The sequence below is a fragment of the Elgaria multicarinata genome, chromosome 1, assembly GCF_023053635.1.
Source record: "Elgaria multicarinata webbii isolate HBS135686 ecotype San Diego chromosome 1, rElgMul1.1.pri, whole genome shotgun sequence".
NCBI lineage: Eukaryota > Metazoa > Chordata > Lepidosauria > Squamata > Anguidae > Elgaria > Elgaria multicarinata.
The window spans coordinates 43,918,209-43,938,408 of NC_086171.1; the positions used below are offsets into that span (position 1 = coordinate 43,918,209).

Here is a 20,200-nt window from a genome sequence, read left to right on the forward strand (position 1 = left end):
TAGCTAGACTGGGCGAAATCCCAGGGCGAACCCCGGGATTGTCCCTGTGCGTCCACATGACGCACAGGGGATCCCGGGATCAGGGAGGGATCATCCCTCCCTTGCCCTGCGATCTCGCCCTCCACTTTGGGCCCACTTTTTCCACGGTCCCGGGCTGAGCCCGAGACCGCGGAACATGTGGCCTGTTGCCATGGAGCCGGGAGCCGCGCATGGGGCACATCACTCCTCAGGAGCGCTGCGCCCATCGGGGGTAGGGTGGGGGGAGTGGGGAAATTAAGTTTAAATTAAAAAAACCACCTTACCTTTGCGCACAACCGTTTGTGCGCTCCATCTCCTTTAAAAAAAAAATGGCGGGCGCAACGCCTCTCTTCCTGAGGTCGTCACACTTCACGTGTAAACGGAGGAGAGATCTCGCATTAATCGCAACACGAGATCTTTCCTCCTCCATCCTGGATTATCAGGTAGGTCTAGCTAATGCCCTGGTGCGCCCTCCCGATGTGTTGGACTGTAACATGCCCAGCCAGCATGACCATTGGGCATGTTGTCCAACACATCTGGAGAGCACCAGTTTTAGAAAGTGTATTTAGGACTGAAGCCTAAGTGCGGTAATAGTGTTTTGAACAAACTCTCTTTACCCAGAAAACAGCTCACTCAGAATGCAGCAAATGTGTTTAGACCATTTACACTACATTTAAAATGTTATGTCTGTCTTTGCTCATGTTTCTCATTTCCTGATAGTTGACTCCATAAATTACATACAGCCCTAACTTTTCTGCCTACAGAAAAGCCTCTTTGAACTAAAGAACTTTCAATGCTGACAGAGCTAATAATGTCACTGAACAATCACATGACCGTGATCCTTTCTGGTGAGGGATGTGAACCAGTTCCACTTCCATCTTCCATAAATTGCTTCTTTTCCCATCCTCTTCTTATCCGTCTCAACTTCCTGTTTACACATGGTAGAAGCAAAATTACCTTGCCTACAATGACTATGCATGGCAAGACAAGTGCAAGAACAAAATTTGGTGGTGTGTAAAATCTGTAGTATTCTTCTTCAAAGGCTCTTTTCCACCCATAAATTAATACATGGAAAGTACTTATGAGCAGAGCGACGTATCCAAGTGTAGACTTTAGGAGAGGGAGGGAAATGGAAAATAAATACAAATTAAAATTCTGAAATCTTGATCTGCAAATATAGCTAATTTTTTTGGCAAAACCAAGTTGTAAAATCATTAACATGTATTGTAAGAATTTGTCATCCTGGCCTGGCATGCAACAAATAAGCTGAACAGAGATCAATTCAGGAAATGGGTATAGGACTCATGAATGTAAAGCAAAAGCCTACTTTCAGCATTCTGAAATCTGTCGGTCCCAATAAAAGGTTTTAAATTTGGATTATGAATTCTCAAATTAAGTCCTAAAAAGAGCAAGCGAAAAAGTCAAAAGCTGGAAAGGGGCATCAAGAATGCTTTGCTGGTAGTTGGGGTGATCCAGGGATATGACACTTTTTGCTAGGTAAGCAGACAGATTTCCTGGACTCGCAGTGGTGCTGGGATAAAAGAAGGGAGTAAAGACTGTTTGAATCTGTGATATAGAGGAAAAGACTTAAAAACAACATTCAGAACATACTGAAAGGTATCTTCTATGCAGCATTACAGCTTCCAGGCATGACTGGGATCTGCAGCTGCTCAGCATGCTCAGTGGAGCACAGTGGAGTGGAATTGTGGATTGTGTCCTAATTGCCAAAGGACCACTTAGGGCATGTCTAGACAGGGCGATATCCCGGTGATTGCCCTGGGATCATCCCTGTGCGCCCATTGACAGGGCATCCCTCCCTTGGCCTGGGATATCGCCCTACAGATTAATTCTGATTTCCCCATGGTCTCAGGGTGATCCTGAGACAGCAGAACGTGTGGCCTGCCATTGCTGCTTTGTCCTGGCTCCTCACGGGTAAACACAAGGAGCTGGAAACTGGGCATGGGGCTCCTCAGGAGCTCTGTGCCCATCGAGGGTGGGGTGATTAATCATTTCTTAGGGCTGGTTCTCTATCGAGGTTAATTTACATTCCAGGGCCCAATCCTAAGTGTTAGCAGTTAGGAAATTGTTAATATGTCAGGAAGCAATTGGGAGCCATTCAACTGCAGAACATATCATTTGTGTTACCTTGTGCTAGATGCTGTACTACAATACATACCTGAATAAAACTGAATTCCCTCCAATTTAATGACCGATTTACTGAAGGAATAGAAGTTATGGCCAGCAGAGAAAGCAGCCCAAGACTCATTATTCCAAAGGAGACATACATTTCAATTCGCCACACTTCTTCCTCATTCCATGAATTTTCAACATTTGCATGTACCTGAAGAAAGAGAGGGAATGGAGATATTGAATTTTTAGAGCACTGAACATGTTTACACAATCAGTTTTAATTAATTTGGAAGACTTTATTAGATTGTAAGCCTATGCGGCAGAGTCTTGCTATTTACTGTTTTACTCTGTACAGCACCATGTACATTGATGGTGCTATATAAATAAATAATAATAATAATAATAATAATAATAACTGATCAATTGTCAAGAAGCTGGGAGGAGGTGAAAGGGAATCAGAGCAGGATTTCCAGTTACTGTGAGGAAGGGGTTTTAGTGTCCAAAACAGAGTTGTCCCTTCCCATAATTAGGAGAAGCAGAAAGAATTATGCAAAGTAAGAAATGGAGGCAATTCTGCATGCTTTGAATAATTTATACAAATCTCAAAATTCATTGTTTTCGAGCTCAAGTGGTTGAACATATTCCATGTTAGTCCTACTTAGAGTAGACCCATTGAAATGAATGGGATGTTAGCCATGAGCTTCGGCGATTGGGTGGTATAGAAATGTAATAAATAAATAAATCCTGTGAATGGGATCTAGGAATGGATGCTGTAGCTTTACAGAAGTTAAGCAGGCATAGACTTGATCAATAAGCTCCCTCCATTTTCCTCCTCTTGCTGTATTACAATTCCCAGCATTGCCCAAATTGGCTGGAATGAACAGGAGTTGAATGGCAACTGACCAGGCTGGGCAAGGCTGATCTATTGTCTATCCTGTAGGTCAGTTTCTAGATTGTAAGGTCCTCAGAACAGGAACCTGTCCTTTCGTAATTTGTAAGGCAACATGTTTATTGATGGCGTCATAAATCATCATAATATCAATGCAAAAACAACATAATAATTCAGTTTTTCTTGCTGCATTGTTTTCTGCCAGGTAGTACAGCCCTAAATATACGCCTAGAAATCACAAATGCAATAATATTAGGGCACTGTGAAAAGGTGCTTTTCTTACCTGCTGATATGCCATATTTAGGAATAAGTACCGTTCTGACCTCCTCATGGGCAAGCAGAGGCTGTAAACCACATGCACTGTTGCAAAGAAGAAACTAAGCAGCCCAAGCTGTTTCCTGCACTGCAACCAGCTCTCCAGCCAGGGTGGAAATCGTTTGTATTTAGTGCCATAATAAAGTTGATAAGCAGCTGCCAGAAGCCCAGATAAATATACTAGAGACAATAAAGTGATAGAAACAACTGGCAATGTCTTATTCACAATCTCAATAGGAATCTTGTAAAAATCACTCTGCTGGTTCCTCACATAAGGATGTATTACATCTCTGATGAACGAATAGATGAAGAAGAAGGTAGCCAGGCTGACAGCCACTATTACTGGTCCTTTCCACAGTGTGAACAGCCGAAGAGGTAAGTTTTCAATCTCCCTTGCAGATGACAAAGCGCCCAAATCGAGGGGAATAAAGTTGAGCTGCCGGGCAAGTTCCATAACTTGATGGCGAGCTTGAACACTGTTACTGCATATGTAGACCTAGAAAGGAAGACAAATCAAATTAACTTAAATATATGTGCCGATCTAAAGGGGAAAAAAAAATCAACATCTGCATGGACTAAATGGTCAAACTATAGTGTACACTATCAGCTAAACAGAGAAAAAGAACCCAGAACCTAAGAGTCCATTTTAAAAGCCTTTTAAAAAAATGTATCAATGTTTTTCTCTTTGTCAGTTATAATTACAACCAGCAAGACAGATACAAGACCATGTTTTTTACCCTACAGTACTTATGTCTCCATCAATATAACAGTATTAGAAGTGCTATAATCATGAAGCTGAAAAATCATCTCACTTCATTTGTAGGATGCATAATATGGAAAATAGAAGCATTCTCTAGAGATGGCTTCTGATCAAATGGTCTCTGGGTGGAAATATTATTTGTTTGCTTACTGAATTTCTGAATAAGATGTTTCATTTTCCCAAGTTCTCAATAAGGATTCCAAGGCTAATGAGCTTTTCCTGCAGCATCCAAAAGCTATTCAACAGCTGGCTTTGTTCTGGAAAGAGTTCTTTGTTCTGGTTCTATTCAAGGCTATGGACAGCAAAAGCACAATCCGATGCAAACCCAACAAGGCAAAACTGGAAGCCTTGGCTTGCTTGCTTTTAATATAAGAGGAATGTTACTACAGTTCATAGGCAGCACACGATAGTCCATATTCCTCAGTTCCAGCTCAGGAACACCAATGATTGATGATTGCCTTATTGTTCCTTTATTGGCACAGAGAGCAATGTCTGCTCTGAGTGCTAGATCAAATACTGAAAGGCAAGAGAATTCAATTGGCATGAATAATGAAGAGAATGCCGTTACGCAACGTGCAGACCACATGTTCTTGTGCCAGTGCTCTATTTCAGAAAGTACCTATAACAGGTCAGTTATGGATGTTGAGATCAGGGAGACAGTCAAATTGCAACTACTATTTTCAATCTTATTCTTTAAAATGCTCAAATGCATAGCTTACCTGTCTGCTAGCATCCTTTGGTCCTAATTGCAGTGCCCAGGCTGAAATAACATTGAATCCTTTGACAACAAGGGACTCTGGGAAAAGGGATGCCAAGTATTCTGCATTGGATTCTGGATATTGATTGACTCTCATGTTGTTGCTGACATCTACAAGGATTTTGCCAACAAGCAGATGTTTGAGGTCCCACAAAGCAACATAGTGTTCTCTGTGTATGGCAACAAAAATTAAACTTGCTTTTGCTACAGCATCTTCATGATGAGTGACATCGACAATGTGTGGAAAGAACTCAGCAGCAAACTTAGGGTTTCTGCTTCCTATGACTACATGAAGCCCACACCTGATAAGCCTAATTGTCAGGGATTTAGCAAAGTCCCCACTTCCAATTATGCCTATTGTGATCTTACTAGTGTCCTTGATACCATTTACACCATTTGGCAAGAAAGTTTCATTTAAGAATTTAGGACTTCCCATCATAGAAATTGATTCCATATCTCAACAGGCTGAGATTACACAGATGTTTTCTAAAAGAAACAAAACAGAAAACACACATGATTAATATTTACCATTAACAGATTCTGCATTTTGGGACAAATGTCTTTATACATTCCTACACATTTCTCTACAAAACAGGCTATTTTGTTCTCGTACCAACTGAAATCAAAACAATAGCATATTATGGTTTGGGTTCTGTTAATGGATTTCTACTCATTGACTGGGGCTTTCCCACCTCTCCTCTTTCCAATGCAGCCTCTCTACAGCCCTGGAAAATCCACTTCTGAGGGTTGGCGAATCCTCTGAAACAGAATGGGATGTGTCATAACTGGCTGCAGCTGGAAGGGAGAGGAATCCCACCCTTGTGCAAAAAGAAGTGCCGCTGCACAAGCCAAAAGCATCTTTGGTTCCAACTTAAATCTACTTGGAGCAAAAATCACCGGATAGACATCAACATGTTTTTCAAAGATACTTAGCAGAATCCATAGAAGATTTACCTGTATGACCTCAAAGAACAGTCCTTATAGAATGCTTGAGTATGTATACAAATTGGAGTCTTCATTAGATGACAAGAATATAAGAAGAATGTTCTGAAGTTGCATCTCTTCCACTTCTGTAACAAGCTCCAATTATATGGAGGCAGAGAGTAGGAAGAGAAGCGACCACATGGCTTGTACAGCTTCGGTTTAATGGGACAGCAGCCTCTAGTGGGCGTTTTATAGCGGAACTTCTGCACATGGCAGGAAATGACGACATACACCAGAAGAGTCGGCTTTTCTGATCCTTTTTATAAATCATTAAAACTGGGAAATGGAGCGGGATCCACGAAAGAGGATCACTGCATCGTCAAAATGACCCACAAAGAACCATAAGTGGCCAGTCGCAAGCTTGTGATAAAATGCTCGCCTGAAGAAGCTCAAAGGCTAATAAAGCAAATGTCAAGTGGCATTTAGGACTATGGGCTTGTCTTGATGAGGGGTTTGCCCCGGGGTGGATCCAGAGTGGGGGCAGGTCATCTATATGATGCTGCCGCCATCCCAGAGCCATCCGGGGCAAAACCCTGAAGCTCCAGTTTAAAAAAGTCGGGCACTTACCCTGAATTTTTCAAACCAGTGAGGGGCAGACGCGCAACTTTGATCTTTCCCCGTCCTCCGGCTTTCCACCAGAGGTGTGTCCCCAGGCACTGGTGAACCCTGATTGGGTCGTTATCGGCAGTGACAGAGGGAGGGGGCAGTGCAGTGGCCCAAATGGCCACTGGGCTGGCTTCGCACTTCTGCAGTGCAATTAAACAAAAGTAAAAAACAAACAAAACCTGGAGCCAAGCGGGGCGAGGGGGCCACCGAGCCTATGTGCCTCCCTGGGCCAGCACAGAAGCATGATTAAAGGAAGAATAAAAATAAAATAAAGAACAGAAGCTGAGCGGCTCACCAGGACAAGTGGAAGGGAGCACCCAAGCAAGCCACCTGACTGCTGTACTGCCTACGGGCCTTTGCACATTAACCCAAAATCGACCCCCCTCCAAAAAACCAGACCGCTAACTTCCCTCCTTTGTTTTCAGCCAGGGGGAGGAGGAGGAGGAGGAGAGAAACAGCAGGAGGTGTGGATGCCACCTCAGTCCTACACCATCAGACCTTGCCTCAGGTTGGAAGAGGTTTTTCCAAGGAGCATCTGCCAGAGCGCAAGGCATAGGTTGTTGTCTCTGTCAGAGACACAGGCATTCACTGTTTTTATTTATTTATTTAGACGACTGTTATTCCGCCGTTCAGCCAATGATCCAATGTTTTCCAAATGTGGTGCCAATATGTCTTGGAGGAATTTTTCTCTGGCCATAGATGGGAAGCATCTACTTTTGAAAATGTATATTTTTTTCTGCTTCCCTGGAGCATCCAAAGCCAGCTGGGTGCGGGCTCCTTTCTAAAAGCCCCACACTTGCGCTCCTTTGCCGTGCAGATAACAGGGAGGAGTGCAAATGCGGGGGATCGAGGAACTGCGGCACTGATGTGCTGCCGTCGAGACATGGCCTCGGACAAGGAAAAGTGGTGTGCTACCTCTCAAAACCTACAGGCTTTTAGAAACTTTTAATTTTTTTGTCACTGAAATAAATACTTAATATTTTTTTTCTGCTTTATTAAGGCTGAGGAAATGATTCACTCTTAAATGTGTGCTGCAAATCCAGTAAGTGCTAGTCAATGATCATTTTGGCCAAAGCAAATTGATGAAATAAGATTTCTGTCCTGGAAATGTGACTCACTCATGCAAATAATGAGAAAATGTGAACTCTTGTATCCTATTTGGGATTTAAAGCTCAAAGGTAGATTGTGAAACATCCCAGTTATTTGGTAATATCTGTTTTACGGAAGACCTGTAACTTTTAGCAGTAAGAATCTAAGGAATTGAACACTGAAGTTTCACTTCATTTTCCTTGCTCTTTGAACAAGTAATCAAACTCAAATACACAGTTTAAAAGTTCCATTGTTTTCTATAGGGTTTGTTCTTTCATTCTAATCTCATTGCTCGCAAATAAAGACCATATTTTCAAATTAGTTGTATATCTTCAACTTTATGACACAGTTCTGAAATAAGAACCCAAGTTTTAGAAGAGTTTTCTCTTAAATGTTTATTACATTTATATCCTGTCTTTTTTCCTCTTTAAGGAACCCAAGGTGGAGTACATAATCCTCCTCCTCTCCAGTTTATCCTCATAACAACAACCCTATGGGGTAGGTTGGGCTGAGAGCCTGTGACTGGCCCAAAGTCACCCAAAGGGCTTCCATGGTCAAGCAGGGACCAGAACCTGGGGCCTTAGATAGACCTAAGAATTATCCCAGGCAAATGGAGGGGTCATCCCTGCCTGCTCCCAGTATCCCCTGTGTGTCATTTGAATGCACAGGGATGATCCCAGGATATAGCCCTGGTCTAGCCATAGCCTGGATTTCCTGACTCCCAGTCCAACACTCTAACCTCTATACCACACTTGCTCTAACCCTTTTGTGCCAAACGTCCTGCCTGTAATCTGCCATAACATCACTGGAGACAATGTTACATTGTCTCAATATTTGACATGCCACTTTTTAAGTTAAATTAAATAACTGCAGGAGAAAAGCTGCCAAATCCTGCTATGCTTTGTTCAGCCCATTGCTCTAATTCAGGGCTGAAGAACCTCATTTCCAGGAGCCAAATCCAGCTTTCTCGGGGTGGGGTGGGGGAATTCGGCCCCAGGTTCTAAATTGTATCTAAATAGTATGGATGAGCTGTATACTGTAACATCACACAACATGTTACACTACTGTCGTAGGCAGGATACTCCAACACAGAAGAAAAACCTGCATTCTCAAGTGGTGGTTTGGGACTCAGGTGCAGTGGGTGGTCATGCAGGGGGGTTCTGAGTGCTGGAGGCTGGTGTAGGGAGCCCTCTTGCCAGACAAGAGAGAACGGCATGAGGGGGGAAATTATAGCGTTCCTGGAACTCAGTAATGAATTTGATAACAGCATATCAAATTCATTACTGAGTGTAATACTGCTTTAAAAAATCAATTACTTGGTGCTAGTGACAAAATTGGTTTCAGGCATTTGAGTGAGGATATACAGATTATTATTATTTTGTATTCTTTATTCAAAACTTTCTGCTCTGACAGTGGAAAATACTGCCATGTAAGGTTAAATTCGGGTGACAAAACAAGCATTGCAACAGATGTAATATCAGATTTGTGGACTTCAGAGACTCTGCTGTCAGCTCCTCTGACGGCTGTAGAGTGAAATAAGTAGAGGAGGGCAAAGACTGACACATCCTTAAGCAATATGCTTGACTAAAATGTTCCTGCTGGATGATGGCATTCAGCAATAACAGAGTAAAGACATACTCAGCTGCACGCTCTCCCTCAACTCTGTCCCGTGTCTTAGAGCATCTGAAGATAGACAGTGCAATCCTATGCATGACTACTCAGAAGCCCCATTCAATTTAAATTCAGCATACTTACAAGGGAGTAAACCCCAAGGAACACCACGGAACTTTAATTATTTGATGGCACTTTTCCACCTGAGGAATATTCATAGGATACCAATGTGAAGTGATAGGAGATGCCCTTTGTTTCCAACAACAGGCAATAATAACCCTGGCCACTGTAAGTAGGAATGTAAATAGATGTGTGTTAAGTACAACGTATGCCATTAATGACCAGCCACGGTTCACTGTACCTTTTGCTTCTTTTAAAATCTATTTTAAAGTGTTTTATTCTGTTTTTATTTTATTTTATCTTGTACACTGCTCCAAAATTTTCAATGGGGAGTGATATATAAATACTGCAAATAAATAAATAAAAATCAGGTTTATCTTTTGGAGACATTGATAAGCTGCCAGATCTGGCCACATTTTAAATTTCCCACAATGCCCTGGATTGATGCTACGACAGGCACTTTGAGGAACAGTGGGAAATTTAAAATGATGCCATCTAGCTGCTTGCTGCTGCTGTCTGGTAGCCTGTGAAACTGACCTTGCTGAGGCCCCCCTCAAACCCAGGGCTTCCTGGCCCAGTAACTAGTGATGAGATTTTTTTAAAAAAACAACAACACACCCCACGCCTTTTGCCAGAATTGTTGGATCACATTTGCAAATAAGCTCCTGGTTACAGACAGCCATGCCAGCAGAGGTCAGAGTTGGCCCATGCAATGTATTTCAGACCCTGAGGAGTTAGGCACTGAGATTAGCTTAAAGGCTTATTCTCTGAAGGTTGTGCAGAAAGAAGCTTTAATGGTTGAAATTTCTTCTTCTCTTGTTGGTAATCCTATATCTGACTCCCAGTGGGACACATTTTCTCACAAGCCTTCAATTACAGAAGAATCTGATATTAGCTAGAAACTTTTTTTTTTAACGTTGTCAGGCTAGCATCATAAACTAAGGGGCAGATTTCAGGCTCATGGGCTAAATCCAACATACCAAAGACCGTTAGTAGAAGGGATTGCTGCTCTAGCAGAACTCTGGGGAGGAGGGGCCTGGGGTGGCAAAAATGCACCCCATACCCACCAAAGTTGGCCACCCCTCTCAAAAGGAAACACTCTGTAAAAGATCTGCATGTGATTGCACAAGCAGAACTTTAGTTGGATTTTCTGCTTGCACAAAGTTTGGAACTTGGTTTCTGCGAGCCAATGTCATTTCTGTTTGCAGCGGATGAGGGGAGCAATATTTTATTAATTTGAACTTTGTAGAATATTAGCAGTTCAAACAGAACTGATTTTTAAGGCTGATTTTCCTCCTTATATAATTTTGGAATAGAAGAATATGAAAACACAGATGGTAGTAAAGCAGAAAAATACTGAAATAACAAGAACAATAAGATGGAAAAAAGGACAAAAGAAAAGTAATGGATAAAATAAAAAAACTGGGATTTATTTTAAAAGAGATCTATATCTATACCTATGCTAAATGCAATTAATAATCGAAGAACTTTTAGTAAAGTCTTTTATCTATAAAATTTGATGGTTTGATTCTGCATGGCTCTACTTACTTTCTTACATCTGCTTTCTGTCCTCGCTAAGATCACAGGTAATCTTTTTACTGTCGAATCCAAGGGTATCTACTCAGTCCTTATCCCCCTTGACCTCTCTGTTGCATTTTATAGAGTTGATTACCCATTTCTGCTTGACTCCCTCCACGTTTTCTGTATCCATGATTTCATTCTTACTGCTCACTCATTCAGTATTTCCATTGTGGGAAGCTCTGCCTCTGCCTTCCCACTCTCTGATAAGGTCACCCAGGGCTTCTGTTCATGTTCCTTTGCTTTTTCTCTCTACATATATTATATTCTAGGGTGACTTCCCAAGGCTTTCAAGACCACTCATATGTTGATGACGCCCAAGTGTACCACTTAACTCTATACCTTTGCCCAGCCTCACCTCTTCTATTAAGGTTGTAGAACCTTCTGCTTAGGGTCCTAATCCAGCCCTCCAGGGTTCTTCACATGGCTCTGCCCCCTCTCCCTGGACCACCATCCCCAACCACCATTTTTTTGGTAGTTTCCTGGCTTTTGTCCAGTCCCCCCCCCCCCATTCTCAAAGGTTGAAATGCCTGTCCTAAGGTTGAGTTACTAGCAGTAAGAGCTTTAAGCTAAAATATGCAGGTACTGTTGCCCCTGCCCCTTTTACCTTTGGCCCCCATCTACCACTGAAATGTGGTCTCTGAAAGCTTCTCTGAAATGGAGTCCGTCTCCTGGGCTGAAACAGGTACAACACTCCTGTTTTATCTGAACATATAGACCTACACTATATTGAGTAAGACTGATGCTCTCTCTAGCCCAATATTGTCTAGTAGTCTGACTAGGAGTGGCTGTACAGAGTGTTTCTCAGCACCTGCTACCTGATCCTATCAAATGGAGATGCCCAGAGGCTGAATCACAGACCTTCTACATGCAAAGCATGTGCTCTATCACTGAGGTATGGCTCTTCCTCAGATACGGCTCCTCCTATCACTGTGTTCTCTCTCCATGTGCCCATCTGTTATATTCATCGTATTGCCATCTCAAGCCAACATGCTCAAGGCTAAATATATTTCCTTCTTCCAAGACTTTCTCTTGATTCCCCCTCATTGACAAGGCATGCAACCTTGGCTTTATTTTTATTCTTCTCTCTCCTTTGCTATCCACCTTAAATCATTTGCCAAGTGGTAACTTTTCACCCTCTACAACAGTGGTGGGGAATCTCCAGCCAGTGGGCCACATCTGGCCCACTGAAGCCCCTCCCCTTCCTGAAGCTAAAGCCCAGCTAAGAGAAGGCAAGGGAAGAAGGAAGTCAGCTCAGCTGGGTGGTCTGCATCAAGGTCCTGGACTACTTTGAAGAGGTGGTTCCTGTTGGAGCAGCTAGAGCTTTGCTTCTGCTTTGCTGTTTCCTGAAAAGCTGAGCAACAAGATGGGGAGGGGGAAAGATTGAGCTGCTCAGTTATTCAGGTAACAACTGAGTGGCAATGAAGAGGGAGCTGCTTTGGTGATTCCCAAAGGATTCCTCTCTGTGCACTCAAGAGATGGGCTCCTCATTCTCAGTGCTCCCAGACGAAACAAAGCCAGCAGGCAATCCAGGAAGACAGCAATCTCTTGAGCAATCTCTCTCCATGAATCCTCAACTTACTTGGATTCCTCCTCCTCCAGCAGGGGTGTGTGTGTGGGTGTGGGTGTGTGTGAGAGAGAGAGAGAGAGAGAAAGAGAGAGAGGCCTTAGCTAGACCTAAGGTTTATCCCGGGATCGTCTGGGGTCATCCCTGTTCATGTAAATGACACATAGGGGATCCTGGGAGCAGGCAGGGATGACCCCGGGATAAACCTTAGGTCTAGCTAAGGCCAGAGAAAGAGAGACAGAGAGACACTCATAATGAGAAGGATACATAATTAAACATGCTTGACTAAGGTATTTGCTAAGTGGCTTGCTTCAGCAGTCTAGTTCTGACCCTAAAACTGAGAAAAGAGCCTGGGATGCTGAGCCTGGTTAACGGTATAATGCTGTCTTGTGACAGACTCTTGTGGTTAGGGACAGAACATCTGTTATGAATGAGTAATGTCTGATATATAAAAAGTGCTAGTCATTACAAATTCAGCGAAAGGTTAAGGCAATCAAAAGTGACATATCGATTTCTATTTGCTTATAAACTTTGCACATGCCCAGAATGTTAACGGCAAAATGGAGAAGCTATGTTGCATGTAATCCTATTGTAGCTAAAAGGGGTATAAAAACTCACCTGGAAAAGAGGAGGTTGAGCAGGATTAAAGAACACCAGGGTAGGGCCTTGTTTAGTCTTTATGGCTGGGTGACCTTTAGCTTTAGAGGAGATAAATTATTTTTATTTCTACTGAACTTGTTTTGCATTTCACTTTTGTTATTAGTGGATTGTTTAATTTTGGTGTATATTTACTGCAAGATCTATTTGTAAGATTATTGAAATGTTGACTTGTAATTGTTAGTGATCTGAAGTGTTGTTGTATTTTATATCTTTTTCTTGATGTATTTTATATCTTTTTCTTGATGTTCTGTGAAGTTGCTTTGACCATGGTTTTACTATGGAAAAGTGGAATACAAATAAAATCATGATGATGAGACACTCTTAGAAAAGGTATGCTGTGGGGTGGCAGGGAATGTCCTGTGATGGAAGGGTGGGGGCAGGAGCACCCAGGGGGGCCTGACAGGGGGGGTGGAGAGAAAGGGTATGTATTTCGCTTGTGGTATGTGTTAGCTAGTTTGTTTTGGCATGGTGTGTGTTTCGGCTGTGTGTCTGTGTGTGTTTGCCTTCTGTGAAATGGATATTTTTGTTGTGCTTTGTGGAGGCAAATGTGCAATTTGGCATTTGGTGCTCAGAGCCCAACTTTGCCTTGGACTCAGTTTCTTTGCCAAGTTACTTCTCTCTTCACCTCATCAGTTGGCCTTCTATGTGAAATGGGTATTGGGGCAAAGAACTCTAAGATCAAAAAAGTGTTTCTGTGCTTTGGAGCTCACATCTGACCTCTGCCTTGTTCTTGGGCAGGTTACTTTCCTTTTAGCATTACCAGTTTCCCCTGTAGGAAATGGATATTTTGTGATGGGCTATGCCCACCTTGGCAACCATTTTGCAAATTGACAAGTCCCCGCCCATGGTAACCATTTTGTGAGAGTATCAACTGGACCAACAATCTATTATTATTATTATTGTTGTTGTTGTTGTTGTTGTTGTTGTATTTATTTGTATCCTGCCTTTTGCCCAATACTGGGCCTCAAGGCGGCCTTACAAAGTTTAAAACCTAGGAAAAGAAATGTAAAAATAATAATAATAATATAAACATTTAAAATACACGACAAAATTATAAGTCATTAACATAGATGGAGGACCAGATTATTCTCCAAAGGCCTGCTGGAACAAACAAGTTTTAGCCTGCTTCCGAAAGCCCATCAAGGAGGGAGCCAGTCTAGCTTCCCTGGGAAGAGCGTTCTAAAGCACTGGAGCAGCCACCGAGAAGGCCCTCTCCCATGTTCCCACCAGGAGTGCCTGTGAAGATGGTGGGACTGAAAGAAGGGCTTCTTCAGAAGATCTCAAAGCACGGGCAGGCTCATAAGGGAGAATACGGTCTTTCAAATACTAACTGTGGTTTGTTTGAAACAAGCCAATTTCAAACCATGAGTTATGAAACTGTCTTGTTTAAGTAAACCATATTTAAGGTGATGAAGCTGTCTTGATTAAACAAACCACAGTTAATGTGATTTGTTTAAGTTAAGACAAAATACTAAACTGAAGTTAATAGAAGATGGAAGCAAAAGCTTCCGAACACTTCCTCCTTGATGTGCTTGTGGAAGAGAAGGGAGTGTTTGAGCCCAGGATGAAGCTAGGTTTCTTCATGTCACACTAAACCAAAGTTTAACGTGATGTTCAAATGTAGCCATTGTTATTTCATAAGAACATAAGAAGTGCCCTGATGCTGGATCAGACCATGGGTCCTTCTAGTCCAGCACCCTGTTCACACAGTGGCCAACCAGCTGCCGGCCAGGAACCGACAAAGCAGGACATGGTGCAACAGCACCCCCCACCCATGTTCCCCAGCAACTGTTCACACGGGCTTACTGCCTCTGATACTGGAGGTAGGACATAACCATCAGGGCTAGTAGCAATTGATAGCCCTCTCCTCCAACCCCCTTTTAGAACCATCCAAATTTGTGGCCATCACTACATTTTGTGGTAAGCTCCTTTATTTATTTTACAACAAATTCTCCCAAGGTTCATAAATAGAAAAACAGCAATAGAGTTTCAGTAGAATTTTTTTTAAAAACAGTAGATAATCAACGTCATAAAATAATAAAATGAAATGTTATAAAATAATAAAATGAAATGTTACCCTTTAAAGTCAATAAATCAATAAATATTAATTCGTGTTTCAGAAAAGTTACTGAGTTAGGATACACTTTGATAAACGATACATTTTATCACATATTTGCTACAGCTAACCAAACTACACTAAGGTGAGATAACTCATCCCAGGATAATTTGATCATTTGTATATGCTTGGTCAATCAGCTTAGGAAGTAGTTACTCTGGTAAGGTCTCTCTTGGTGCATCTGTAGTAGCAAAAGACAAATGCCCCTAACAAAACAAGTATACATGCAGAAAAAGTAAAATGCCAAATGAACGGACTGTAAAAAGGCAACTGGACTCAACTGGGGTATCTCTTGCGCACAACAGGTTATCAATTCTGCAAATGGCTTTAATTGGAAGGCAACTTTTGCACAATCCATCTGTAATATGGATGACTGGGAAAGGGCCAATTGTACTGAATCCAAGTGCCCTCTTCTCCCATCTTTATTAAAACCTCATCAAGTTGCAATCCTATGCCAACTTACTTAGGAGTAAGCCTCATTCAAGATAGCAAGGCTTACTTCTGAGTAAACATGCACAGGATTGTGCTGCATGAGAAGTTTCTTCTCTACCGGATCAAGTAAACTTTTGAAAAATTATCTGAGTGGTACTGAGGAATGAGCTGGGACCCATGACCAACATCCTATTGAGATTCCTTCTTCTACTTCAAGAGCTCCATCAGACAAGTGTTTTATTGCACACTCATTACTGGGCACTCATGGATTTTCACGGGTCCTTCTCACAATGTTGTCTGCCTCCCAACCCTTCTAGCCTTTTTCGTGCCACAAAAAAACAACCCAGTAAGCCCACCTTATTTTTAAAGGCAGAAGCTGCTGCTATCTCCGGCCCACTGAATAGGTCACACACACATTGTTTACTACCTCTTTCAAATGAGGAAGTAATGAGGGACAAACGCGCAGGCAGAGAAGTGACGGTAAGCAAACACAATTTCCTCCTGTATGATGACGCTCCAGGACTTTGGAAACCTTGAGCGTCATTACACAGAGGAAAATCGTGTTTGCTTACCGTCACTTCTCCTCCCACGCGCTTGTCCCTCATTACTTCCTTGTTTGAAAGAGAACGTAAATAACATCCACGTGGCCCATCCTGCAGGCCGTTTTGATCACGCTGCTTCTCCTGCACACAGCAGGACATAGCGGCAACTTCTGTCTTTAAAAATAAGTCAGACTTACTGGGGTACTTTTTTGTTGTGAGAAGAAAGCTAGAAGGGTTGGGAGGCGCTTGGGAGGAAGATGATGTTGTGAGAGGTACCTGCAAAAATCTGTAAGTGCCCAGTAGCAAAAGTGCAATAAAATGCTCACCTTATGAAGGTCCTTGAGTTTAACGGGGCATCTTTGACCTCTGCAGACTAATCTTTTTCTCTTTTTTTGTCAGCTGCACCTTAGAAACAACAGCTAGATAAATCAATAAATAAGGCCTAATAAAGACCTCATTAGCCTGTAACGCAGAGCAACCAGTTGTTGTTTTTTTTAAAAAAGAAGTATTCTTATACCACACAAACTCTGCATTAGCTGCGCGATAAATTCCAACCTTGTTTGCCCTTGAATTGTCTATAAGAGGATGGATGCCAGACAGCACGAGGTGTGTGTGTGTAGGGCAGCTCTAGCCTCTTCTTAGAAAATAGTGTCGGGGTGGTGGAGGTAGGTTAATGCTCAATTCTCCAGGGCTGCTTTGCATCCTGGAAGCCAGATTCGTGCTATTGGGCCACGTCAAACGCAAATCAGTGCTTTATTAGCGCCCCCAGTCCAGGTTTTCCTGTCCACCCGCCTTGTTCTCCCTCGGGGGCGCCGGGGGGGCGAGGGGGCCGCCGCCGCCGCCAGGGCAGGATCGGCCTTTCCTCCTCTCCTCGCGGGGTTGCGGGGGCAGGCTTGACGGCGCCTCGCCTAGGGCTGCCTCTTTCCCTCCTTCCCGCTCGCTCGGCTCACCTCTCTCCGCCTCGGTAGCTCTCTCGCTCTCTCGAGCGCCGCGCTCCCGTCTTGCCCGCCGCGCCTTGCTGCTCCCTCCGTGAGGGAAGGCGGCGGCGTCTCTCTCCCTGGCCGCGGCCCGGCCTTCTTAGCGCTGCGCTGCCGCAAGCGAGCAGAGGCCGGGTTGGGCTGGGCAGCGTCTTCCTCGTCCTTTTGGTTGGCACCGAGAGGCGGAGGAAGCGGCGGCGTGATGGGCGGCGAGTGGGGCTGCCTGTGTGCGTGAGGCGAGGGAGACGAGGCGGCGAACAGCGCGGGCTGCCGCCGACTGCGGCGTTCGCCCTGCAGTCACCCGAGGATGAGTGGGTGGATTGATAGATAACCAGGGCAGGCCTCAAAGGCTGCAACCCTTGCTCTCTGAAAAGAACTCTTGTTCTTATTAATCTTAGTATTAATAACGTATTTTTAATTTATTATTACTGTTATGATTATTGACATTTCGTTCCTAAAAAGAAACACTCAAGGCGGTTAACAATATCATTAAAAAATAAAACGCAACATACTAAAACAATCAACAAAACATAATAAGAATTTAAACTGCTGTAAACAGAAAGGGACAGCATATTAAAAAAAATCCAAATAAAAATGCATGTTTCTGGGCACTTGCTTTTTCCTTTCTATTCTCTGCGTTATTTTCCATTATTACTATACATTTCTGTTCCTAATATTCAAGGTGGCTAACCATATCCTGAAACAAAACACCCAACACATTATTAAAACAGCAAAGCATAATAACAAGAATAAATCACACCAGATAAAAATATTCACACAAAAGTACTAGTGTACTAGTTTTTCTATTTTCAGCATTCTTTTCCATATATATATATATATATATATATATATATATATATATATATAAAATATTTTATAATAAAACAATTCTAAATATATTATTATTATTATTATTATTATTATTATTATTATTATTATTATTATTATTTACATTTACATACCACCCCATAGCTGAAGCTCATATTTATAACAAATGCACCAAATAGCAAAAGAAACAAAGGTAGAACAACATATTTTCTTTGACATGGTGCAGTACAATTATGTATGTCTACTCAGAAGTAAGCCCTGGGGTTTGCTCTAACACTGGCTGAAGTGCTGTACACAGACTCAACATTTTCTGCTATGTATTGTATGAAGAAACAAGCTAGCAAGTGTAATACATTTGTAAATTGCTGTATTACACTAAACCATGTTTTACTGGCTGTGGTGGAGGTGGGGTCTGTACAAGTTTCATCGGATTTTTTAGGCCCATTTTCATGTCATCATTTTCCTTTTAAGCATTCCTCCTGCATTGAGCAGGGGGTTGGACTCGATGGCCTTGTAGGCCCCTTCCAACTCTGCTATTCTATGATTCTATATTGATCCAAGTGTACATGAACTTAACAATGGAAATATACAGTCCCCCATTAATATAATGGTGCTTCTAAGTGAGTGAAGTTTTAACTTTAGTCACATAGTCATATTATATTTGATATTCAGAGCTTGTTTGACTTACAAGGTTGTCAGAAAAGGCTTGGACAAGCTTGACAGGACCATGGGTAAGGAAACATTTTCAGCCCAAGGGCCTCATTCCTTTGTGGCTAAGCTTCCAGGGCCTGCATGCCAGTGCTGGGCAAGGCTACCCAAATTCTGACCTGGTTAGCATGACAGCCCACCGGTTAAACAACCCATGGGCTGTCATGCATGAGCCGGAAAGAATGGACATGCTTGCCACCACTACTGATTTTTCTCAGTAACCCACGGTACCTTCATAGGTTGCTGAGTGTGTCGTCAAACCTGGAACGCTGTTGGGTTAACCGCTGGGTTGTTTAGCCCCTAAACAACCTAGTGATTAACCCAACAACATACTCACATAAACATAATTTCCACAAACATAACACCCACTCGCCCACACAAAGATCCCTCCCCCATACAACAATAAGGCCTCAAAAGTGTTCCATTAGGGCCAATGAGAGACTTTTTTCAACCCAGATAGCAACTTATGGTAGGATGAGGAGGAACTGTGAGCCATTCCCTCCCCAGCTGCCAGTCTCAACAAAGATTGCCCCACCCCCTTTTGGGAGGAGGTTATAATAAGGATAAACTTTGTACTGAAACAATCTTTAATACGGAATGATGTGCATGTTCTCCTAAACTACCTACCAGCTTCTTGGAAGTTAACACATGGTCAGTGCAAATGGATTTTCAGAGCCCTTATGACAGCTAAAAGTCTTATATTATCATGATGGAAGGAGAAATGCTCACCTCCCATAATGCAATGGATTGAGGACTTAACAATGTTATCAACATTTGAACGGGTGTTATATAGTTGCGACTTGCAAGTGGATAAATACATGGCTATATGGTCTGCTTTTCTTGAAACCTATACATAACTCTCCCCCCCTTTTTTAAATGAATCTGATGGAAAAAATGATATTCGTATATATGTAAAAAAAAATATTCACGATTTATTTTGTTCTGTTTTGTTAATCACAAAAATACATTATATATATATATATATATATATATATATATATATATATATATATTCTCAAAGATTACCCCCACCCCATGAGAATTAATCTTGAAGAAATTGAGTGTGTGTGGAGGCAAGGTCACAAGTCCGATCCAAAGACTTTGCAGGTTGAATCCAGTTTGTGGGCAGATGGTTATACAATGCTCTATAACTGAATGGAAAGGAAAGGGCTAAGTAGTTCTTCCCCCATCATACCTCTGTGAAAACTCACAACCTGCTTTCAGTTTAAACAAGAAAATGTTGGAGAAAAAAACCCATGTGTCTTTATGAGAACTGTAGTTTTGCTCTCAGTGAAGGTTTTCAGAATGCTGAAGTTTGTATCAAGCACACAAGGTTCCATTCCTTGTATAACCAAAATTTTGGTGAAGATATGGTTTGCTAAAGGAGATTATTCTAGCTTCTCTCTTAACGACGACAGTTGCAAAAAACCCTGCCCTCAGTTCACACACTGATCAAAGGTATATTTGTTGAAATATTGTCAAAAGGCCATTCTTCTACCTTATTAAATAGTTG

General features: G+C 42.3%; 1 protein-coding gene across 1 annotated transcript; it reads right to left on the minus strand.

The window, feature by feature from the left end:
- Positions 1–254: 254 nt before the first annotated feature.
- Positions 255–17,178, minus strand: STEAP2 (STEAP2 metalloreductase). Its single transcript, XM_063147525.1, has 5 exons — positions 17,125–17,178; positions 4,832–5,355; positions 3,321–3,848; positions 2,195–2,359; positions 255–1,128 (listed from the first exon to the last, which is right to left on the minus strand). The coding sequence occupies exons 2-5, from the start codon at positions 5,321–5,323 to the stop codon at positions 844–846; spliced, it is 1,470 nt and encodes a 489-aa protein (XP_063003595.1). The 5' UTR covers positions 5,324–5,355; positions 17,125–17,178; the 3' UTR covers positions 255–843.
- Positions 17,179–20,200: the final 3,022 nt, after the last annotated feature.

Coding starts and splice junctions, on each gene's coding strand:
- STEAP2 (XM_063147525.1), bottom strand. CDS start 5,323: ATGGAATCAATTTCTATGATGGGAAGTCCTAAATTCTTAAATGAAACT. Junction 3,849..4,831: donor CAAAGGATGCTAGCAGACAG/GTAAGCTATGCA, acceptor CTTCCTTTCTAG/GTCTACATATGCAGTAACAG. Junction 2,360..3,320: donor TAAATATGGCATATCAGCAG/GTAAGAAAAGCA, acceptor CTCTTTCTTCAG/GTACATGCAAATGTTGAAAA.